Source organism: Solanum lycopersicum, chromosome 8 (genome assembly GCF_036512215.1).
Source record: "Solanum lycopersicum chromosome 8, SLM_r2.1".
Lineage (NCBI taxonomy): Eukaryota > Viridiplantae > Streptophyta > Magnoliopsida > Solanales > Solanaceae > Solanum > Solanum lycopersicum.
In genome coordinates, this window is record NC_090807.1 from 7,800,424 (window position 1) to 7,818,366 (window position 17,943).

General features: G+C 31.6%; 1 protein-coding gene and 2 long non-coding RNA genes across 7 annotated transcripts; 1 reads left to right on the forward strand and 2 right to left on the reverse strand.

The window, feature by feature from the left end:
• Positions 1-565: 565 nt before the first annotated feature.
• On the reverse strand, positions 566-920 carry LOC138337629 (uncharacterized). The gene is made up of 2 exons (XR_011210992.1): positions 779-920; positions 566-665 (listed from the first exon to the last, which is right to left on the reverse strand). It is a non-coding gene; the product is annotated as an uncharacterized lncRNA (long non-coding RNA).
• Positions 921-992: 72 nt separating this feature from the next.
• Positions 993-5,938, reverse strand: LOC101255316 (cuscuta receptor 1-like). 5 transcript variants are annotated; one of them, XM_026032538.2, is made up of 8 exons: positions 5,381-5,938; positions 5,125-5,298; positions 4,932-5,030; positions 4,704-4,844; positions 4,505-4,579; positions 4,219-4,368; positions 3,976-4,122; positions 993-3,306 (listed from the first exon to the last, which is right to left on the reverse strand). In XM_026032538.2, the coding sequence occupies exons 4-8, from the start codon at positions 4,708-4,710 to the stop codon at positions 1,100-1,102; spliced, it is 2,586 nt and encodes an 861-aa protein (XP_025888323.1). In that variant the 5' UTR covers positions 4,711-4,844; positions 4,932-5,030; positions 5,125-5,298; positions 5,381-5,938; the 3' UTR covers positions 993-1,099. The 5 variants fall into 5 exon arrangements, with proteins under 5 accessions (XP_025888323.1, XP_069143830.1, XP_069143828.1 ...); XM_069287729.1 differs by having other exon boundaries at positions 4,932-5,052; XM_069287727.1 differs by having other exon boundaries at positions 4,704-5,030.
• A 10,406-nt stretch (positions 5,939-16,344) lies between these two features.
• Positions 16,345-17,650, forward strand: LOC112941998 (uncharacterized). The gene is made up of 2 exons (XR_003247765.2): positions 16,345-16,585; positions 17,225-17,650. It is a non-coding gene; the product is annotated as an uncharacterized lncRNA (long non-coding RNA).
• Positions 17,651-17,943: the final 293 nt, after the last annotated feature.

Below are 17,943 nucleotides of genomic sequence, written 5' to 3' on the forward strand. Positions count from 1 at the left end.
AATAACATATACTATTTACAAATTACGTAAAAGGTAACATAAATAATAGTAACTAAAAGAATCAAAATATATAAAAATCATGTAAAAAAAATTTGTTGCCACACCTAATTCCATTTGTGCCGCATAAATTAAAACAGCGAAGGAGTGACATATTATTTGAAAATGAAATAAAAAGTACCTATAAAGCACCCAAAAATAACAACTTAAAATATTTATTAAAAAACATATTAAATTTGACTGATTGTCTAAATTTTATTTGTGTCACATAAATTAAAATAAAGAAAGTAATATTAGAGCCAGTGATGACAACATTGAAAATTTGTGAGATACTACAAGATCTGTTCAATTTTAGTTGTGACTTCACATATAAGTATTAGAATTCTTGGAGACTAATACTCTAACTCTAAACCCTATTTTATGTCTATATATAAATATATTATGTTTTTTTAAAAAGACATCTCAAATATTTTGCACTTTAATGGAATATTCATAAAGAAATCAAGATATGACCTCCATTAACTACGTGCGAATCACATAGACGGATCAAGGGATAAACATAATATTACCAGCAAAATTATATTTCTTCATATTTTATTTGTGATTGCAATTTATTTCTCGTCCCTTTAAAATTTGTTGCAAGCACCAAGTATTTATAGGAAATATGCCTACAAAATGTATATGAACAATGTTATTATACTATAATACAAGAAAATCAAAATGAAGAAAGAAAACAATTGTCATTGATTTTAATAATGATTTAATGAGATGCAAATTTTACCAGAACAAATTGTATGGATATATAGATTTTTTTTTTTTACATCTTCTCTTCCTCTTCATGAGTGTTTAATTATGCACTTATCATCCAAATATTGCAGGATAGAGCACCAGTTTAATCGAGGTCATTTCTTCTGCATAATAATCTTTAAATTTCTCCTGATCAAGAAAAGTTCTTTTTTGAAGCCCAATTAGCTGTAACAACTCCAACACACATGTATGAAAATGGAACATTTTAATTCATACAAAAAAATATTTATAAAATAGAATGACAACATAATAATATATAGTGATAGACATGCAACAATATTTTTAAAAGAACTACCTAATTAATCAACCTTCTACTCTTGATGGGTGTAACAATGTTGTCCAACACAAAATAGTAACAATAAAACATCAATGCCTCTATCATCCTAAACCATGCTCTTCTCCAATGATTATTCAAGCAGAGCGCTGCAGCTAATCCCAACAAGATCGCTCCATATGACACAACTAACCCAATGTAAAAACACTCCAATTCTGATGATTCCTCCTCATCTCTATTAATCTTTGACAATTTAGGACTCAATATCCCACACTTGTTATCTAATGGATAACCGCAAAGAAAAGGATTTCCCTCGTAGCTGCTTTTGTCAAAAGTTCCAAATTGACCTTTAAAATCAGGCACTGCACCAGATAAGTTGTTGTATGCAACACTGAATACTGCCAAAGAATTCAGCTCAAGTAGACCAACAGGAATGCTCCCATTCAATCTGTTGCAGGAAAGGTCTAAGCTCTCAATTTCCTGTAGGTTGGAGAAGGTATTTGGTATTCTTCCGTTGAGATGGTTGTGCGATAGATTCAATGCATGTATATTGCTCATGTTCCCTAACTCAACAGGAATTTCACCTGTCAATCTATTACTTGAGAGATCAATACCCGACATATATTTAAGAATGCTTCCCTTGTAAGTGTATGAGTTTCTTTTTGTTGAAAACTGGACCTGAGTTTCCACATCCATCAAAAACAAGTCACTTGGAAGTCCATGACTATCGTGATAATGCCTTTTCGAACGCATCCAGATCTCAAAACTTAACCATGAACGCGTGGAAGTCGCAGGATAATAAGTCCAACTTATCTCTGCATCCTTTTTGGTCCGTGTTAAGTAACCCAAACAAGGAGGGAGAGGACCATAAAGCATATTGAAAGATAAATCTATGATAGATAAGTCGTTCAGCATACATATCTGAGTTGGAATCTGCCCTTCCAATTGGTTATGGCTAAGGAGAAGGTAGTTGAGATTAGTAAGTGAGCCTATGGCGTGTGAGATATTTCCTGCAAAATTGTTGCGGCGAAGGTCCAAAGTTATCAGTGAAGAGAAGTTGAAAAGTACATGTCCCAATTCACCACCCAATTGATTTTTCTCCAAATGGATGTGTTTGAGAGGTAAAGAACTCACACAAGAAGGTATAAATCCTGAAAGCCTGTTTTCGGATATAGCTAAGACATTAAGAAACTTCAAATTGCAAATCTCAACTGGAATCAAACCTTGGAGATGATTATTGGACAAATCAAGCTGTAACAATCTTTTATTATCTGTAATCCATCTCGGAATCTCCCCAGTGAAACTATTCCTGCTAGCGTCAAGTACAATAAGGGATCTGAGAAAAATGTTCTCAGGCAGTGGTCCTTCAAAGTTATTGCCATTCAAATACAAAAAGGACAATACATGTGACTTGACCTCCAAAAACATATGTCCTTTCAGCTTGTTGTTTGACAACCGAAGGTACAACAATTGGGGAGAACCAATTGTCAGATCAACAGGAACTTCTCCGGACAACTTATTAACAGATAGGTCTAGGAATTCTAAATGAGTGCCACAAAACATGGAAGGTATAGGACCTTCAAGATAATTTTGTGACATGTTCAAAAAACTAAGCTTCGGAAAGGCTAAACTCATATTTGCTGGAATATGCCCGTTTAGTTTGTTATTAGAAACATCAATCGTCTCTAGATAGAGGTGAACAATCGATGGCAACTTGAATGGTCCGTCGAAAGCATTATCTCTACTATAAAACCCTGCAAGTCTGGTGTTATTTTCTAATAACCATGTCTGGAACTTTCCTTGCAATTGATTTTCATCTATAACAAGAATCCTCAAGTCATATTGATAGTGAAGGAAAGAAGGCAACTTTTGAAGCTTTATATATCCATATATACCAAAAAACTCCAACTGGAAATTCGGGATCCAATTTTGGAACTCGGTATCTGGAATTATTGTACTATAACCAACATCCAAGTAGATCAATTTCGTATAGTTGGAAAATTGGCTGAATGACAGAGGAACTTCAAATTGGTTATGTGAAATATCAAGGTACTCAAGTGATGTAAGTCTCCTCCAAATAGAATGTGACACTATATTTCCTCTAAAGTAATTCATGGCCAAACACAACCATCGAAGTGATGTCAAGTTTCCAAGACACGAAGGCAGTGTTCCCTCAAAATTATTGTCTAAAAAATCCACTTCTTCAATGTGTTTGAGTTCACACCAACCTATATATATTTGTTATAAAAAAGGTTCAGAGACATTTAGCTAAAAATAAAAATAAAAAAGCCAAACCGTATTATACTATTTTATTGTGTGTGGAAGTGTATTTTGACAGAAACGAAAATGTTTTCTAGGAATGTAGGTGAGTTTTGTTACTTTTTTTTTTGTGTGTGTTTGGTGCTTAAACAAAATATAGTTTTTGTACTCCCCTTCCACTTTATTTGTTATAGTTTCCTTTTTTTTTTTTATAGTTAAACCATAAAAACTTTGATTAAATGATGTATTTTTATATTATGTTGATATGCGAAAAATTGCAATTTACAATCCTCTTTGTATAATTTTTGGATATCTAAATTTTTTGTTTAAAATATCAAATTAATATATCTAATTTACCTTGAAAAATTAATCAAATTAACTTTCGAATAGATATAAAATTGAGCATCCAGAGTCTATGGGAGGTGAGGAGTGGGGTAGTGGAATAGGGGGTAAGGTGAAGATAAGCCATCTTGGAGGATTCCGATATGATTGTATTTTATATGGAATGTAATATGTAAATTTATTTTTCTCATTTTTAAGAAACTTGTTTTTTCTAGTACAATTTTTTTCCCTGCCAAACACACCCTATATTTACGAGAATGCAGGCACTAGGACAAAAAGAGAGAAAAATAGGGTACCTTGATTAGGGAGGGTGCCATTATTTTCACCAGAAGGCATACTCAACACTTTAAGAGAAGTCATTTGTCCAATGTTTGGGAGAAAGTTGTCATTTACAGAAGATCCCTTCAAGTATAGGTACTCCACCGTGCTCAGATTTCTTAATGCTTATACGATAAAATAAAAAAATAAAAGGATTTTTCATATTTCAAAAGAAAAAGTGGAATAGAAGTAAGTTAGATAAAATTCAATTTTGAGCTTACCATAAATTATGGTGGGAGCAGTGAGATCACTATCTTCATAAGAAAGTGATTTAAGAAATGAGAATGATTTTAGGGATTGTATGACTCTGCTCGAGTTGGAGTTAAGACTTTCGAATTGTAAATTTCGCAAATAACTCATTCTTTTGATACCTGTTAAATAAATCATATATGTTTTTACATAAGAATGAATAAATCAATCTTATTACATGAGTTAGTAAAGATGTGTAATCCTAGTTCACATTTCATTATCTGATCAAATTTGCATTTTCATTAGAGCATCGTGTACCTTTGGTAGTCACAAAGCTCTCTATATTGTTTGCCCTGAGATCCAGATGTTTCAAGTTGCTCAAAGCAATTATATCTGCACATGCAAATAGTAAGGACACAAACCATTCATTTTGATATTTCCATTTATTTAGATGCATCTTAGTGGAGCAAAATATGGTTAGCGGGTAAGACTTTTATGGGAAGAGAGTGTAACAAACCATTCATTTCGATATTTCCATTTATTTCATTGGCAGCGAGATTGAGATGCTTGAGAGACGGAAAAATCTTGAGCGATGAAAAGATGGTGGAATTGAAGTTATTAAAATTCAAATTGAGTTTCTGTAAATTCCTCAGTCTGCCTGCATTTGATTTATGAAAAGTAAATTGTACTTGGAATTAGTGTGAATTGATTTTTCTGAATTTCTCTTGTGGAAAGGACACCTTACCCAATGCAGAAAGGATATTTATGTCATCAATTCCTTAACCTTCAAACCAAAGTTCTCTTAAATTGCTTAGTCCTCCTCCACATTTCTTACTCTTCATGCCTTCATCCAAAAATTACAACAACTATACTATAAGTATTATATATATTGCAAACTATAATGGCCACAGTTAAAGAGTTTATGTTGGAGGATATACTAGTGCTATTATATGGCGTTGGTATGCTGAAAGAGGTATCAACATCTACACCAAGTTTTAGAACCTCGAGAGATGAAATCGAACACAAAGATGATAGTAAAACTTGAGGATGGATGGAATTATATTGCAAATCCACTTCTTTCAGGTTAGGCAGCTGCCTTAGTTTACTGAAACCTGGATTGGATAACAAAGAAATTAACATGTTAGTAGTAATTTGTTTCATCAGTTTTCACAAGTCATAATACTCCATATATACCTTCATTTTTTGTCCACCCTATAATATTTCGGGAAGACAATACCAGAACTTGCAGTGACTTGAATGGAAGAAAGAGAGAGGCATTAAATCTCCAACCATCCCCTCTACCAAATTTTGTTTTGAGATTGAGTTTGATCACTCGACCTGTTTCTAAGCTGCATTTTACCCTTTTCCAGAAACAACAATCTGTAAAACCATTAGAATTATTATATCCAGCCCAATCGACCAACAATTCACTATTTGAACTTATTATACTTGCTTGAAGATCCAAGAGAGCACTTCTCTCTTCCTCCCAACAACCATTCGCCATTATTAGTATTAGAAAAAACACGAACAACAAAAACTTAACGTTCCCCATATTGTTTTTCTGGCAATCTAATTTGCTACCTAATGGAATGTTTATATAGGAATTATATTAAGGGGCAGAGCTATACACTTCAAACACAACTCAAATAATTTTCACTTAGAATTCTATTTTTATTTTTAATATAAATAATGAGTATTATTTATCAAATATATATATGCAGTAAGTTAGTTGTGTTTTCTAAAATTCAAAAATTCATAATAGTGTATTTGTCAAAATAAAAAGAAAAATCCCTGACCACATCATATCTGGGGTCTACCCAATAACAAATCATATCCTGAATTAATACAATCCTAATAGGAAAAAAGAAAAAAGGAACAATATTTGCTTGGGGTAAATCAAATAATCCTATTATATGGTAACAAAATTCTTCAACATTAAATACATAACAATCTTACCCTATATTTAAGGGAAACACACTGTTACTATTATCGTTATTTACTGTTTGGATAAAAATTTATCAAAACCAAAAAAGTAGAGCCAAATTGAATAATTTGGTTTTAAATTTTTTAAAATAGGTAATATTTTATTTTATTTTGATTTTGTTTAAAAAAAACAAAGAAAAAGTCAAACTGACAAATTATATAGATATTTTTTTAATATTATATCTCAATAATATACGAGTGAATAATTTAAATCTTAAAATATTTTATACATATTTTCATTAAAATTTATTTATGAAAGCGAAAAAGGTCAAACTCAACACATTTTTTATTGTTTATTTCATGTATATGATAGTTCATTGAATTAGAAAAATCATATCTCTTTCTTGTCTAGGCCAAAAATAAAAAATAAAATTTTTGAAGCTTTATTCAGAACAAGTTCAGAATCGGAAATTAATTTCTAATATATATCAGTCACAGCAAGTATTTTTTTAATGAAATGTTGACCCCCTTAAGAGGATCATTTTTTTTATATATATTTTATGTATAATGAATAATCAAGCCAAAATTGACAAAGACAAATTTTATTTGGTTTTATTTTATTTTAATAAACTTAAATACTGATCCAAACAGACATGTGAAAACTATTGCCTTATATACAATATTTGCACCTTAAATATGATTCATTATTATCATAACTGACTCATGCCAAAAGAAGTGAAATGGTTCTTCTAGTTTTCTTTACACAGTATCTCTGATTGTTAGAGTTGGCATTGCTGTTAATAAAGTGGTTCTATTTGTACCGACATGGATTATGGTTATAAGATTGCTTAATTTTTAATCAGATGTCATTGTTCGAGTTTTGGTATAAAAAAATATGTTGAGAGCGTCATTTGGCAGTGGGTCATGTGATGATTAATCCAAATTTAATCAAGACTTCAAAATGGACTCCAAATAAATTGAAAAACAAATAAAAGGTGATTTTATTTGTAAGGAGCTAGCTCTATAGAGTATAATCGAGTTGTTATATATCTCAGATCACTCAACTAAAAGTTCAAAAAGTCACTTAACTAATAATTTCTTTCCGTTATTTTTTTTAGTTGAGTAACCATTCAAGATTTTAACTCGATTATAGTCTCATCTATTGATAACCAATCAATATCATCACTCTCATGAGCTGGTTTTAAATATTTGCCTACCTCTGGTTTTAAATATTTGCCTACCTGGTTAAATAACATCTTCATTTTTTTTTTAAATGACTAATTATGCCAACAAGACTTATAAATTAATTAATTAAAAAGACCAGTCAAACCCGGTGTGTGGACGCAATATTCCAGCACCATTGTCAAAAGGACTTATAAATCAATTAATTTTATGTATTTTTAGTACAAATAGATTAGGAAGTATCTAAGAAATAGGGAAGAACGTTCATTTAAAATTATACATCGTTAATTTGACGGCTCATATGATGTAGGCTTCCCACGTTTTTATGAGATGTTATAAATTGTGGCTACAATTAATATAAGTTTGAATAGTACTCATTCAACTTGACAATCTAAAAGTGCATAATTTAAGTATCAATAGTTAAATTTGAATTTGAAAACGTAAGACTTAAATCATTCATGAACCCTTAAAGTTGTCAGCATAATTCACTTATATATTTAAATTAATATTTGTATTTATGAAACACTTTTATCTTTTTAAATTTGAACTATTTAAACATTTTTGATAATAAACTAAAAAATAAAGTGCGTAAAATATATTCTTGATGACATAACAAGTTGACGAAGTAAATAATGACATCTCGGAATTTTTAGTACAAAATTTAATATTAAAATGTCTTATAAAGTAAGAATTTTTTTTTAAAGTTAAAAATAGACATTTTAAAAAGAATCTTCCAACTTACCCCACCCCTTTATACCAGCGGAGCCTAAAAGTCCTCTCCCTGTACGGTGCCATCACCCCAAACACGACAACCACCGTCCACCCGCGCGTATGTATATATATATATATATATATATATATATATATATATATATATATATATAGATAGATAGATAGATAGATAGATAGATAGATAGATAGATAGATATAAAATATGTTACTTCTTTCGTTTCAAAAAAAAAAGTAATTCTATTTTTTTTTAATTTATTTTAAAAAGAAGACATAATACATAAATATATTCTCTAACTTAGTTTTTAATCACATTTATATGTTTCAACTTTGAATGTGCACAAATAGACACTTAAACTTGTATAAAGTTGAACTATAGACACACATGTCCTACATTTAATTTTTTGTCCTACGTAGTGTCCTATGTCTATTTTGTCATGTAGAATTATGTGTTTATATATTTAAAAGTTGAATAATTAATGTGTTTCTTTGTGCATTATGAAAGTTGGAGATCAAAATAAAAATTTAAAATCAAATTTAGGGTCCAATACATGTATTATGCCCAAAAAGAATGAGCTTTTTTTGTAACACTTTTGTTAGGATATACTATTAACCATGCGTTTTGATATAGTATTAATATTGAACAATTGTTTATTCATTTATTCAATTCAATAAAGTGTTACATTAAATAGATCAATTATCATATATGTGTCCTTAACTTATATAGTAGATGATTTGGTGTATAGAGTTTAAGCTTATACACAGAAGATTAAATCATCAGTTCTTATAAGTTAAAATTTATAGTTCACAATCATAGATGGAAATTTGGACAAAATCATCAGAAAGATTGTAGCACGAGATTAAATGTAATTTATCTTGATTATGAGAATGGCATAGTTTTAACTTCTCGTGCTAGTGCATTTGGTATGTATTGAACGGGACCAAGCAGAGATAGTTGTTTTAGACTGACTGATAAAAATATATTCTCTAAACTATTAAATGTACTTATATTCTTAATCTTGATATAACGATTATGATCTGTATATATTAATTATCATTTTGGTTTATTAAGAGGTAAGATTCTGAGATGGGTCAATATGTCTGGTAATTGGATGATAATAATATATATTGGTGAAATAATTAGTTAGTTGATGGAATCCATGTCTCAGTATAGAGATTGATGATACACCTTTTATGAGAAGCTTGTAAGTTTTCATGTGTAAACCCAGCCGGTAGATTTATGAATCTGGCACATGAAATAATTTAAGTATTGCTCTAAAAGAAGTTAATCATTGAATTAAATTCGTCAGTAATTTAATTTATTGATTAGTATTGGTAATCTTAACATGGGGAATCAAATAAGTGTTTAGTGGTGAATTTCGAAATAAATAGAGGAGTTCAATTATGAATTTTTAGTGGAATGATTTGTAATTTATTATGGTAAGAATAATTTAAATTAATTATTTAGAATTATTTCCATAATAGGAAGCCTCAGTAATAAATTATGTGGTCCCTCCAGTGCCCAATTTAACTAGAACTCAGAATTCTATTTTCTAGTAGAAAATGGAAAAGTAGCCTTCTTTTTCTTTGGAGGAAAACGTGTGTTTTCAAGTTCTCCTAAAAGAAAAAGAATTGGCTTTTACTCTCCTCTTTGGACTAGGAAGACATCTCTATAAATAGGGATTTTTCTAACCTAGATTTAAGAGAGTATTCTATACCATACTTGCCCACCCAAGTATTGAGTGAGTTTAATTGTTGATTGGGATCATTGTAGAAGACTATAGAACTGGAGTTGGGTTTACTTCAAGATATCTGCACACGCTTCAAGAGGTAATTTTAAGTTAATTTTCAGCATACTTTGTATGTGATAACTATTTGTGATTGTTATTTATATTCATGCAAGATGTATGATTCTGGAATGCTTCCGCTGTGTATGCTATTTTCTAACAATTGGCATCAAGAGCCATACTTGCATCTTTATACATAACCTAAAATATGCATATGTGAAATTATATGTATGATTCGTGATTGTAAATTTTGTTTTATCACGAAAAGGACAGAAAAAAAATTGATTTGATTTGTTTTCTGTTAAATGCATACGGTAATAGTTACTTATGAAAATTGATTTGTAAGATTTGTTAATATTTTCATATTGTCATGCACGGTGTTCCTTGGATGGATAATTTTAAGAGAAATTTGATAGCTGCATCGGTCAATTTTCTGTGTTGTCTTGTGGCAGCAATTGTGTACAATTTTATATTCATACTATGTGGCTGTTTTTTTTCCTGATATATTAAAAAAAATTACGGAAGATTTGGGTGTAAATTAATTTTTTGGCCTCACGTGATTGGATATAAATTGTCAGAAAAACTTTCAATTTTTTTATCGTGGTAGCTGCTGGTTGTTTGTAATCACATGTGTTTGGGTGTAATCTTTTTCTTCGTAAAAAGACTTACCACTTGTGATTTTTTTTTATAAAATTATTTTGACTCATTAATGTGCAAATTAATGACCCATGTTTCTTGGAAGAATTTGAACCACTTTTGAAAAAAAAAAATTGAAACAGTAACTTAAAAAAAAAAAGGATTTACTGTAACAGTTTTGAAAATATGATAAGCTGAATTTTTGTTGTTTGCATAGTTTCTTTCTAGAAATTTGTTGGTATAAAATTTTACCAAGAAAATAAAATAGTGATGAGTTTTTTTTTAAAAAAAAATAATTACCAAGATTAAATAGTAATGAAGTATTAAGTTTATGTGTTGTCTTACACCTTCCTCCCCATCGGATGAATTTAATACAAGTCATTACGTATTTAATCGCTAGTTTGATAATTTGTATTAACTCTCCTAAACTGAGTAATATATGATTGGATCAATGCAACTAGAGGATTTTCACTTGACTTAAAGTAACAGTAGACTCTCCAACTGAGTTAGGTCTGTATAAGTTTATGGAGTGAATAATCGGTCATTATATATGTACATTGTATGAATAGTTCTCCAATCCCAACAATTGGCTATTTAAGATGCATGAATGTATATGTATATCATGAGTTTGAATGTAAATATTCAATGTTATATGACTATGTTATTGATCTATTGTAACTATTTCTTCAATCTCAGATTCAACATGTCTCCTTTTAATCCCATTAGTACTATTTTGGGTCAAAACAAACTAGAGGGTTCTAACTATGTTGACTGGAGGAGAAATCTTGACATTGTGTTAACTGCTGAAGAATATAAGTTTGTGCTTCATGAGGAATGTCCATTGAAACCAAATGATGAGGATAAGTTAGCTTATCAGAAATGGCGCAAAGCTGATGAGATGGCGTGATGTTACATTATGGCTTCAATGTCAAATGTTTTGCAACATCAACATCAAGCTATGTTGTCTGCTTTTGAAATTCTGGAGAATCTCAAACAAATGTTTGGAGACCAGGGTCGATCAGCTAAGCAGACTGCCATGAGAACTCTCATGAACACTAAGATGGTTGAAGGCACTCCTGTAAGAGACCATGTTCTGAAGATGATAGGTCTTCTGAATGAACTAGAGGTTTTGGGGGCTGAAATTGACAATGACTCCCAAGTTGAGATGATATTGCGTCTCTGCCTGATAGTTTTCAACAATTTTGCCTAAATTATAATATGAATAAGATGAGTTTATCTTTGGCACAATTGTTGAATGAGCTACAGGCGACAGAAACCCTTGTCAAAAAACATGCACCATCAATGGCACTTAATGTTGAGAAAGGTTCTACTTCTAAACCGCAAGGTGGACAACAGAAGAAAAAGGCTCACAAAGCTAAGGCAACTGCACCTCCAACTGGGGGAGTGAAAAAGTCTAAGGGTAAGTGTTTTCATTGCAAGATGTCAGGTCATTGGAAGGCACATTGTCCAGATTTCTTAGCCAAGAAGAAAAACAAACCAGGTAACTCACTTTCACTTGTCGTTGAAACATTTTTAGCGGTTGTTTCTACCACTTCATGGTGTGTAGATTTAGGAGCCACTGATCATATCTGCACTACTATGCAGGGGTTTCTAGAAACGCACAAGCTGATTAGAGGTGAAGTTAGCATTTTTCAAGCAGATGGCTCTGCAGCTCCAGTTTTAGCATTAGGAAATATTACTTTTTCGTTTAATAGTGGTAGAGTTTTAATTTTAAAAGACGTTCTATATGCACCTGCTGTTAGAAGAAATTTGATTTCAGTTTCTAAAGTTTTGAGAGATGGTTATGATGTTAGTTTTTCTGATAACGGTTGTGTTATAAGTTATAATAAACATCTTGTCTCTGCTGGTACATTGATTGATGGTCTTTTTATTATTAATGTCTCTCCAGAACTGCAACAAATCGTAGAATTGAATAATGTTAACCTTTAAAGTAAAAGAAAACGTTCTTCTGATTTTAATGAGACTTATCTATGGCACTTGCGTCTATGTCATATAAATCTAGATAGGATTTCAAGGTTGGTTCGAGATGGACCTTTAGGTTCATCAAAAGTGGAGACACTACCAACATGTGAATCTTGTTTAGAAGGAAAAATGACTAAGAGACCTTTTCCCTCAAAAGGAAATAGAGTCAATGATAAACTAGAGTTAATTCATTCTGATTTGTGTGGCCCAATGAACATTCAAGCAAGAGGTGGGTATGAGTACTTCGTGACCTTCATTGATGACTACTCAAAATATGGATATATATATATATATATATTTGTTGCGTCGTAAGTCTGAATGCTTTGATAAATTCAAAGAGTTTAAGGCTGAAACAGAGAAACGATATGGAATATATATCAAGTCATTGCGATCTGATCGTGGTGGCGAATACCTCTCTAATGATTTTATTAGTTACTTATCAGAACAAGGAATTACATCTCAAATGTCTGCACCTAGAACGCCACAACAAAATAGTGTAGCAGAAAGAAGAAATAGAACTCTTTTAGAAATAGTTAGATCAATGATGAGTTACTCTGATTTGCCGCATTCGTTTTGGGGATATGCCATAGAAACTGCAAATTACATTCTGAACTTAGTTCCTTCTAAATCTGTTCCTTTGACACCCATTGAACTGTGGACTGGGCACAAACCTAGTTTGAGACATATTCGGGTTTGGGGATGTCCAACACATGTATTAAAAGGGAAGGCAGAAAAATTGGAACCTAAAACAGAAGTATGTGTTTTTATTGGATACCCTAAAGGAACGAAAGGTGGTATGTTTTATAATCCTAAAGAAAAGAAGGTCATTGTGTCTACCAATGCCAAGTTTCTGGAAACGGATTTTTTAACAAACCATATTCCTAGAAGTAAACTAGTTTTACAGGAATTGAGCAAAGAGAAAACAAATCAATCTACTAAAAATAATGAAAACCAAATTCAAACCCCACATGTTAGAGTTAACATACCATTGCATTATAATAGTGGGAGAGATGTTAACAAACATAAAATTCTGCAAGTACAAGATCTTGAAAATTCATTGCATGAAGGTAGTGGGAGTAATAATGAGCAGATTGCATTAGAGGAAGAAGTTGTTCATATCTCTGCACCGCAAGATACTGAAGATAACATGGAAACTCAAGATCCTAAAAATGATGTGGTTCCACCACAAGATCATAATAATGCAAATCTCTCTGAACCTGCCCCTGCAACTGTAGTGTCTCGTCGTAGTGGGAGAGTGATAAGAAAACCACTTCGGTATGCACTCTTGGGAGAGTCTTTTGACAGAATCCCTGAAGAGTCGAATACCGAACCTGTGAATTACGACGAAGCACTACAAGATAAAGATGCAGAAAAATGGATTGTTGCTATGAAATCAGAAATGGAGTGTATGTACTCTAACAAAGTCTGGGATCTTGTAGAACCACCTGTAGATGGAGTCAAACCTATTGGATGCAAGTGGATATATAAGAAAAAGAGAGGAGTAGATGGACAAGTGCAAACTTACAAAGCTAGACTTGTTGCAAAAGGGTTTACTCAGAAAGAAGGGATCGACTATGAGGAAACTTTTTCGCCAGTAGTCATGCTTAAGTCTATTAGAATTCTCTTATCCATTGCTGCTCATTATGATTATGAGATTTGGCAAATGGATGTCAAGACAGCTTTCCTTAATGGAAGTCTTGATGAAAGCATATTTATGCGACAACCAGATGGTTTCATAGAAAAAGGAAAAGAACACATGTTGTGCAAGCTTAAAAGATCTATTTATGGATTAAAGCAAGCTTCTAGGGCATGGAACACTTGCTTCGACAATGCAGTCAAGTCTTTTGGTTTTGAGCAATTTCTTGATGAGTCTTATGTGTACAAAATGTGGAATTGGGATAAAGTGGTGTTTTTGGTATTATATGTAGATGATATCTTGCGCATAGGAAATAATGTGGGTTTGATGAATTCAGTTAAGAAATGGTTGTCCACAAACTTTGATATGAAGGATTTGGGAGAAGCTGCTCACATCCTTGGGATCAAGGTTCTACGTGATCGCAAGAAAAGGATGTTAGGTTTATCTCAAGCTCTTTATATTGATACAATTCTTACCAGGTTTAGCATGCACGATTCCAAGAAAGGTTTTCTTCCTTTTAGACATGGAATTTCTTTATCTAAGGATCAATGTCCTAAGACAGATGAGGAAACAGAAAGCATGAAGACAGTTCCTTATGCATCAGCGGTAGGAAGTCTCATGTATGCCATGTTATGCACTAGACCTGACATTTGTTTTGCCGTAGGCATGGTTAGCAGATATCAGTCTAATCCTGGACGAGAACATTGGACAGCAGTTAAGCATATAATCAAGTACCTGAAAAGGACTAGGGATTACATGCTAGTCTATCATTCGGATGAGTTGGTGCCCATAGGGTACACAGACTCAGATTTTCAGTCTGATATGGACTCTAGAAAGTCGACCTCAGGAAATGTGTTTACTTTGGGAGGTGGAGCCATTGTTTGGAGAAGCATCAAGCAAACCTGTGTTGCTAATTCTACCATGGAAGCCGAATATGTAGCAACTTCTGAAGCAGCTAAGGAGGCAGTGTGGCTCAGAAACTTTCTGAAAGACTTGGCGGTCGTTCCTGCAATAGAAATGCCACTTACAATGTTTTGTGATAATAGTGGAGCGGTTGCAAATTCAAAGGAACCACAAAGTCATAAGAAGGCAAAAACATTGAGCAAAAATACCATTTGATTCGAGACATAGTACAGAGAGGGGATGTGATGGTGGCGAAGATTGCATCAGAGAACAACCTTGCAGACCCTTTCATAAAAGCTTTACCGCAAAAGTCTTTTGATAGACATGTTGAAGGAATGGGTGTTAGAGTTGTGGGTGCATGATTATAAGTCTAAGTGGGAGATTGTTAGGATATACTATTAACCATGCGTTTTGATATAGTATTAATATTGAACAATTGTTTATTCATTTATTCAATTCAATAAAGTGTTACATTAAATAGATCAATTATCATATATGTGTCCTTAACTTATATAGTAGATGATTTGGTGTATAGAGTTTAAGCTTATACACAGAAGATTAAATCATCAGTTCTTATAAGTTAAAATTTATAGTTCACAATCATAGATGGAAATTTGGACAAAATCATCAGAAAGATTGTAGCACGAGATTAAATGTAATTTATCTTGATTATGAGAATGGCATAGTTTTAACTTCTCGTGCTAGTGCATTTGGTATGTATTGAACGGGACCAAGCAGAGATAGTTGTTTTAGACTGACTGATAAAAATATATTCTCGAAACTATTAAATGTACTTATATTCTTAATCTTGATATAACGATTATGATCTGTATATATTAATTATCATTTTGGTTTATTAAAAGGTAAGATTCTGAGATGGGTCAATATGCCTGGTAGATTAGATGATAATAATATAAATTGGTGAAATAATTAGTTAGTTGATAGAATCCATGTCTCAGTATAGAGATTGATGATACACCTTTTATGAGAAGCTTGTAAGTTTTCATGTGTAAACCCGGCCGGTAGATTTATGAATCTAGCACATGAAATAATTTAAGTATTGCTCTAAAAGAAGTTAATCATTGAATTAAATTCGTCAGTAATTTAATTTATTGATTAGTATTGGTAATCTTAACATGGGGAATCAAATAAGTGTTTAGTGGTGAATTTTGAAATAAATAGAGGAGTTCAATTACGAATTTTTAGTGGAATGATTTGTAATTTATTATGGTAAAAATAATTTAAATTAATTATTTAGAATTATTTCCATAATAGGAAGCCTCAGTAATAAATTCTGTGGTCCCTCTAGTGCCAAATTTAACTAGAACTCAGAATCCTATTTTCTAGTAGAAGATGGAAAAGTAGCCTTCTTTTTCTTTGGAGGAAAACGTGTGTTTTCAAGTTCTCCTAAAAGAAAAAGAATTGGATTTTCCTCTCCTCTTTGGACTAGGAAGACATCTCTATAAATAGGGATTTTTCTAACCTAGATTTAAGAGAGTATTCTATACAATACTTGCCCACCCAAGTATTGAGTGAGTTTAATTGTTGATTGGGATCACTGTAGAAGACTATAGAACTGGAGTTGGATTTACTTCAAGATATCTGCACACGCTTCAAGAGGTAATCCTGAGTTAATTTTCAGCATACTTTGTATGTGATAACTATTTGTGATTGTTAATTATATTCATGCAAGATGTATGATTCTGGAATGCTTCCGCTGTGTATGCTATTTTCTAATAACTTTGACTTTAACTTTTCACATGACATGTTTAAGACTACAAAATTAAAAATATTTTGGTAAATTTGACATAAATTCAAATAAAATCACAAGATTAAAAAGTTTTTTTCTTTTCTTAAATTTAATTTCAAGTCAAACTAAATCAATCTTTTTGAAACTGAGAAAATATTATCTAACTTTCTTGGTTCATTGATGATAAATTTTTCCAAGACATTAATTCTTGTCGATTTCTTTATGCTAAATTGGATATAACTTTTTGTTAACTTTCTTCTTCGTTCAATTTTTTGTACAGTGAAACGAATTTCATCGGAAAATTAACCAAATCCAATGACATTATTGGGGAAAATTGAGTACTGTCGAATTTCTTTTGAGTTCTATAGTTGATTAATCAAACAAAGTCATACAAATCTACATCAATTTAACCCCAAAACATTACATTTACAGCAAAAATAAAATCCAAACTTCAATCCCTCTACAAATTAACATGATAAAAATAACTATTATGATGGTTGCCATGGCAGTGGAAATGACGATACGACTAATCCTACTATGAATGGCGATGGAGAAAAACAAAACAGATGGAAGAGAAGAACTAAAATATCGGAGGAAAAAAGAGGAAGAAGAAGGTTGTATGATTGCGGCCGCGAACTGGTGCGGTGGATGGAGTGATGGCAAAGAGGTGAGGATGAAGGAAGAACATCTTTTACAAACAAAAATACAAAACTAAATACATTTCACGCCCCTAAATTTCGTGAATTACAAATAATATGTCATGTAGCTAAAAAAATATTCAAATGGTTTAAATTCAGGAAGATAGAGATGTTCAATTATATATCTTAGTTATTTAAATTATAACGACAACTTTTAAGAGATTCTAAATAACTTAGAAAGTATGTAATTTGTTCACATGTGAATCGCCTTTAGTACATGGTATCTCAAGTTTTGTAGCACACTCTGAAACTTAAAAGTCCGTTTGATATTATTATTAAAAATTGCTTATATTTGGAACCGATTTTATAAAATAGTTTTTTACAAAAGTATTTTTCAAAAAAGAATTTTTTTTTTTTGACCACATTCATTTGAAAAGTATTTTTGATAAGCAGTTTATATTTGACTAATTTTTTATTAAAAAAAAGTGCTTTAAAGTCTAAGTACAAAAAAAAAAAAGACAAGTATCAATGTGTTTCTAATATTAAGATTATTTTATACGGAGAAATAATTTTAAACATTTAATACTAAA

Bases quoted from the DNA above. Each gene is read 5' to 3' on its own strand.
- LOC101255316 (XM_019215435.3), bottom strand. From the start codon at position 4,643: ATGCATCTAAATAAATGGAAATATCAAAATGAATGGTTTGTGTCCTTA. The intron at 4,369-4,504 runs GTACACGATGCT...TTTATTTAACAG, and splicing joins GAGCTTTGTGACTACCAAAG to GTATCAAAAGAATGAGTTAT. The intron at 4,123-4,218 runs GTAAGCTCAAAA...TTATCGTATAAG, and splicing joins TGCTCCCACCATAATTTATG to CATTAAGAAATCTGAGCACG.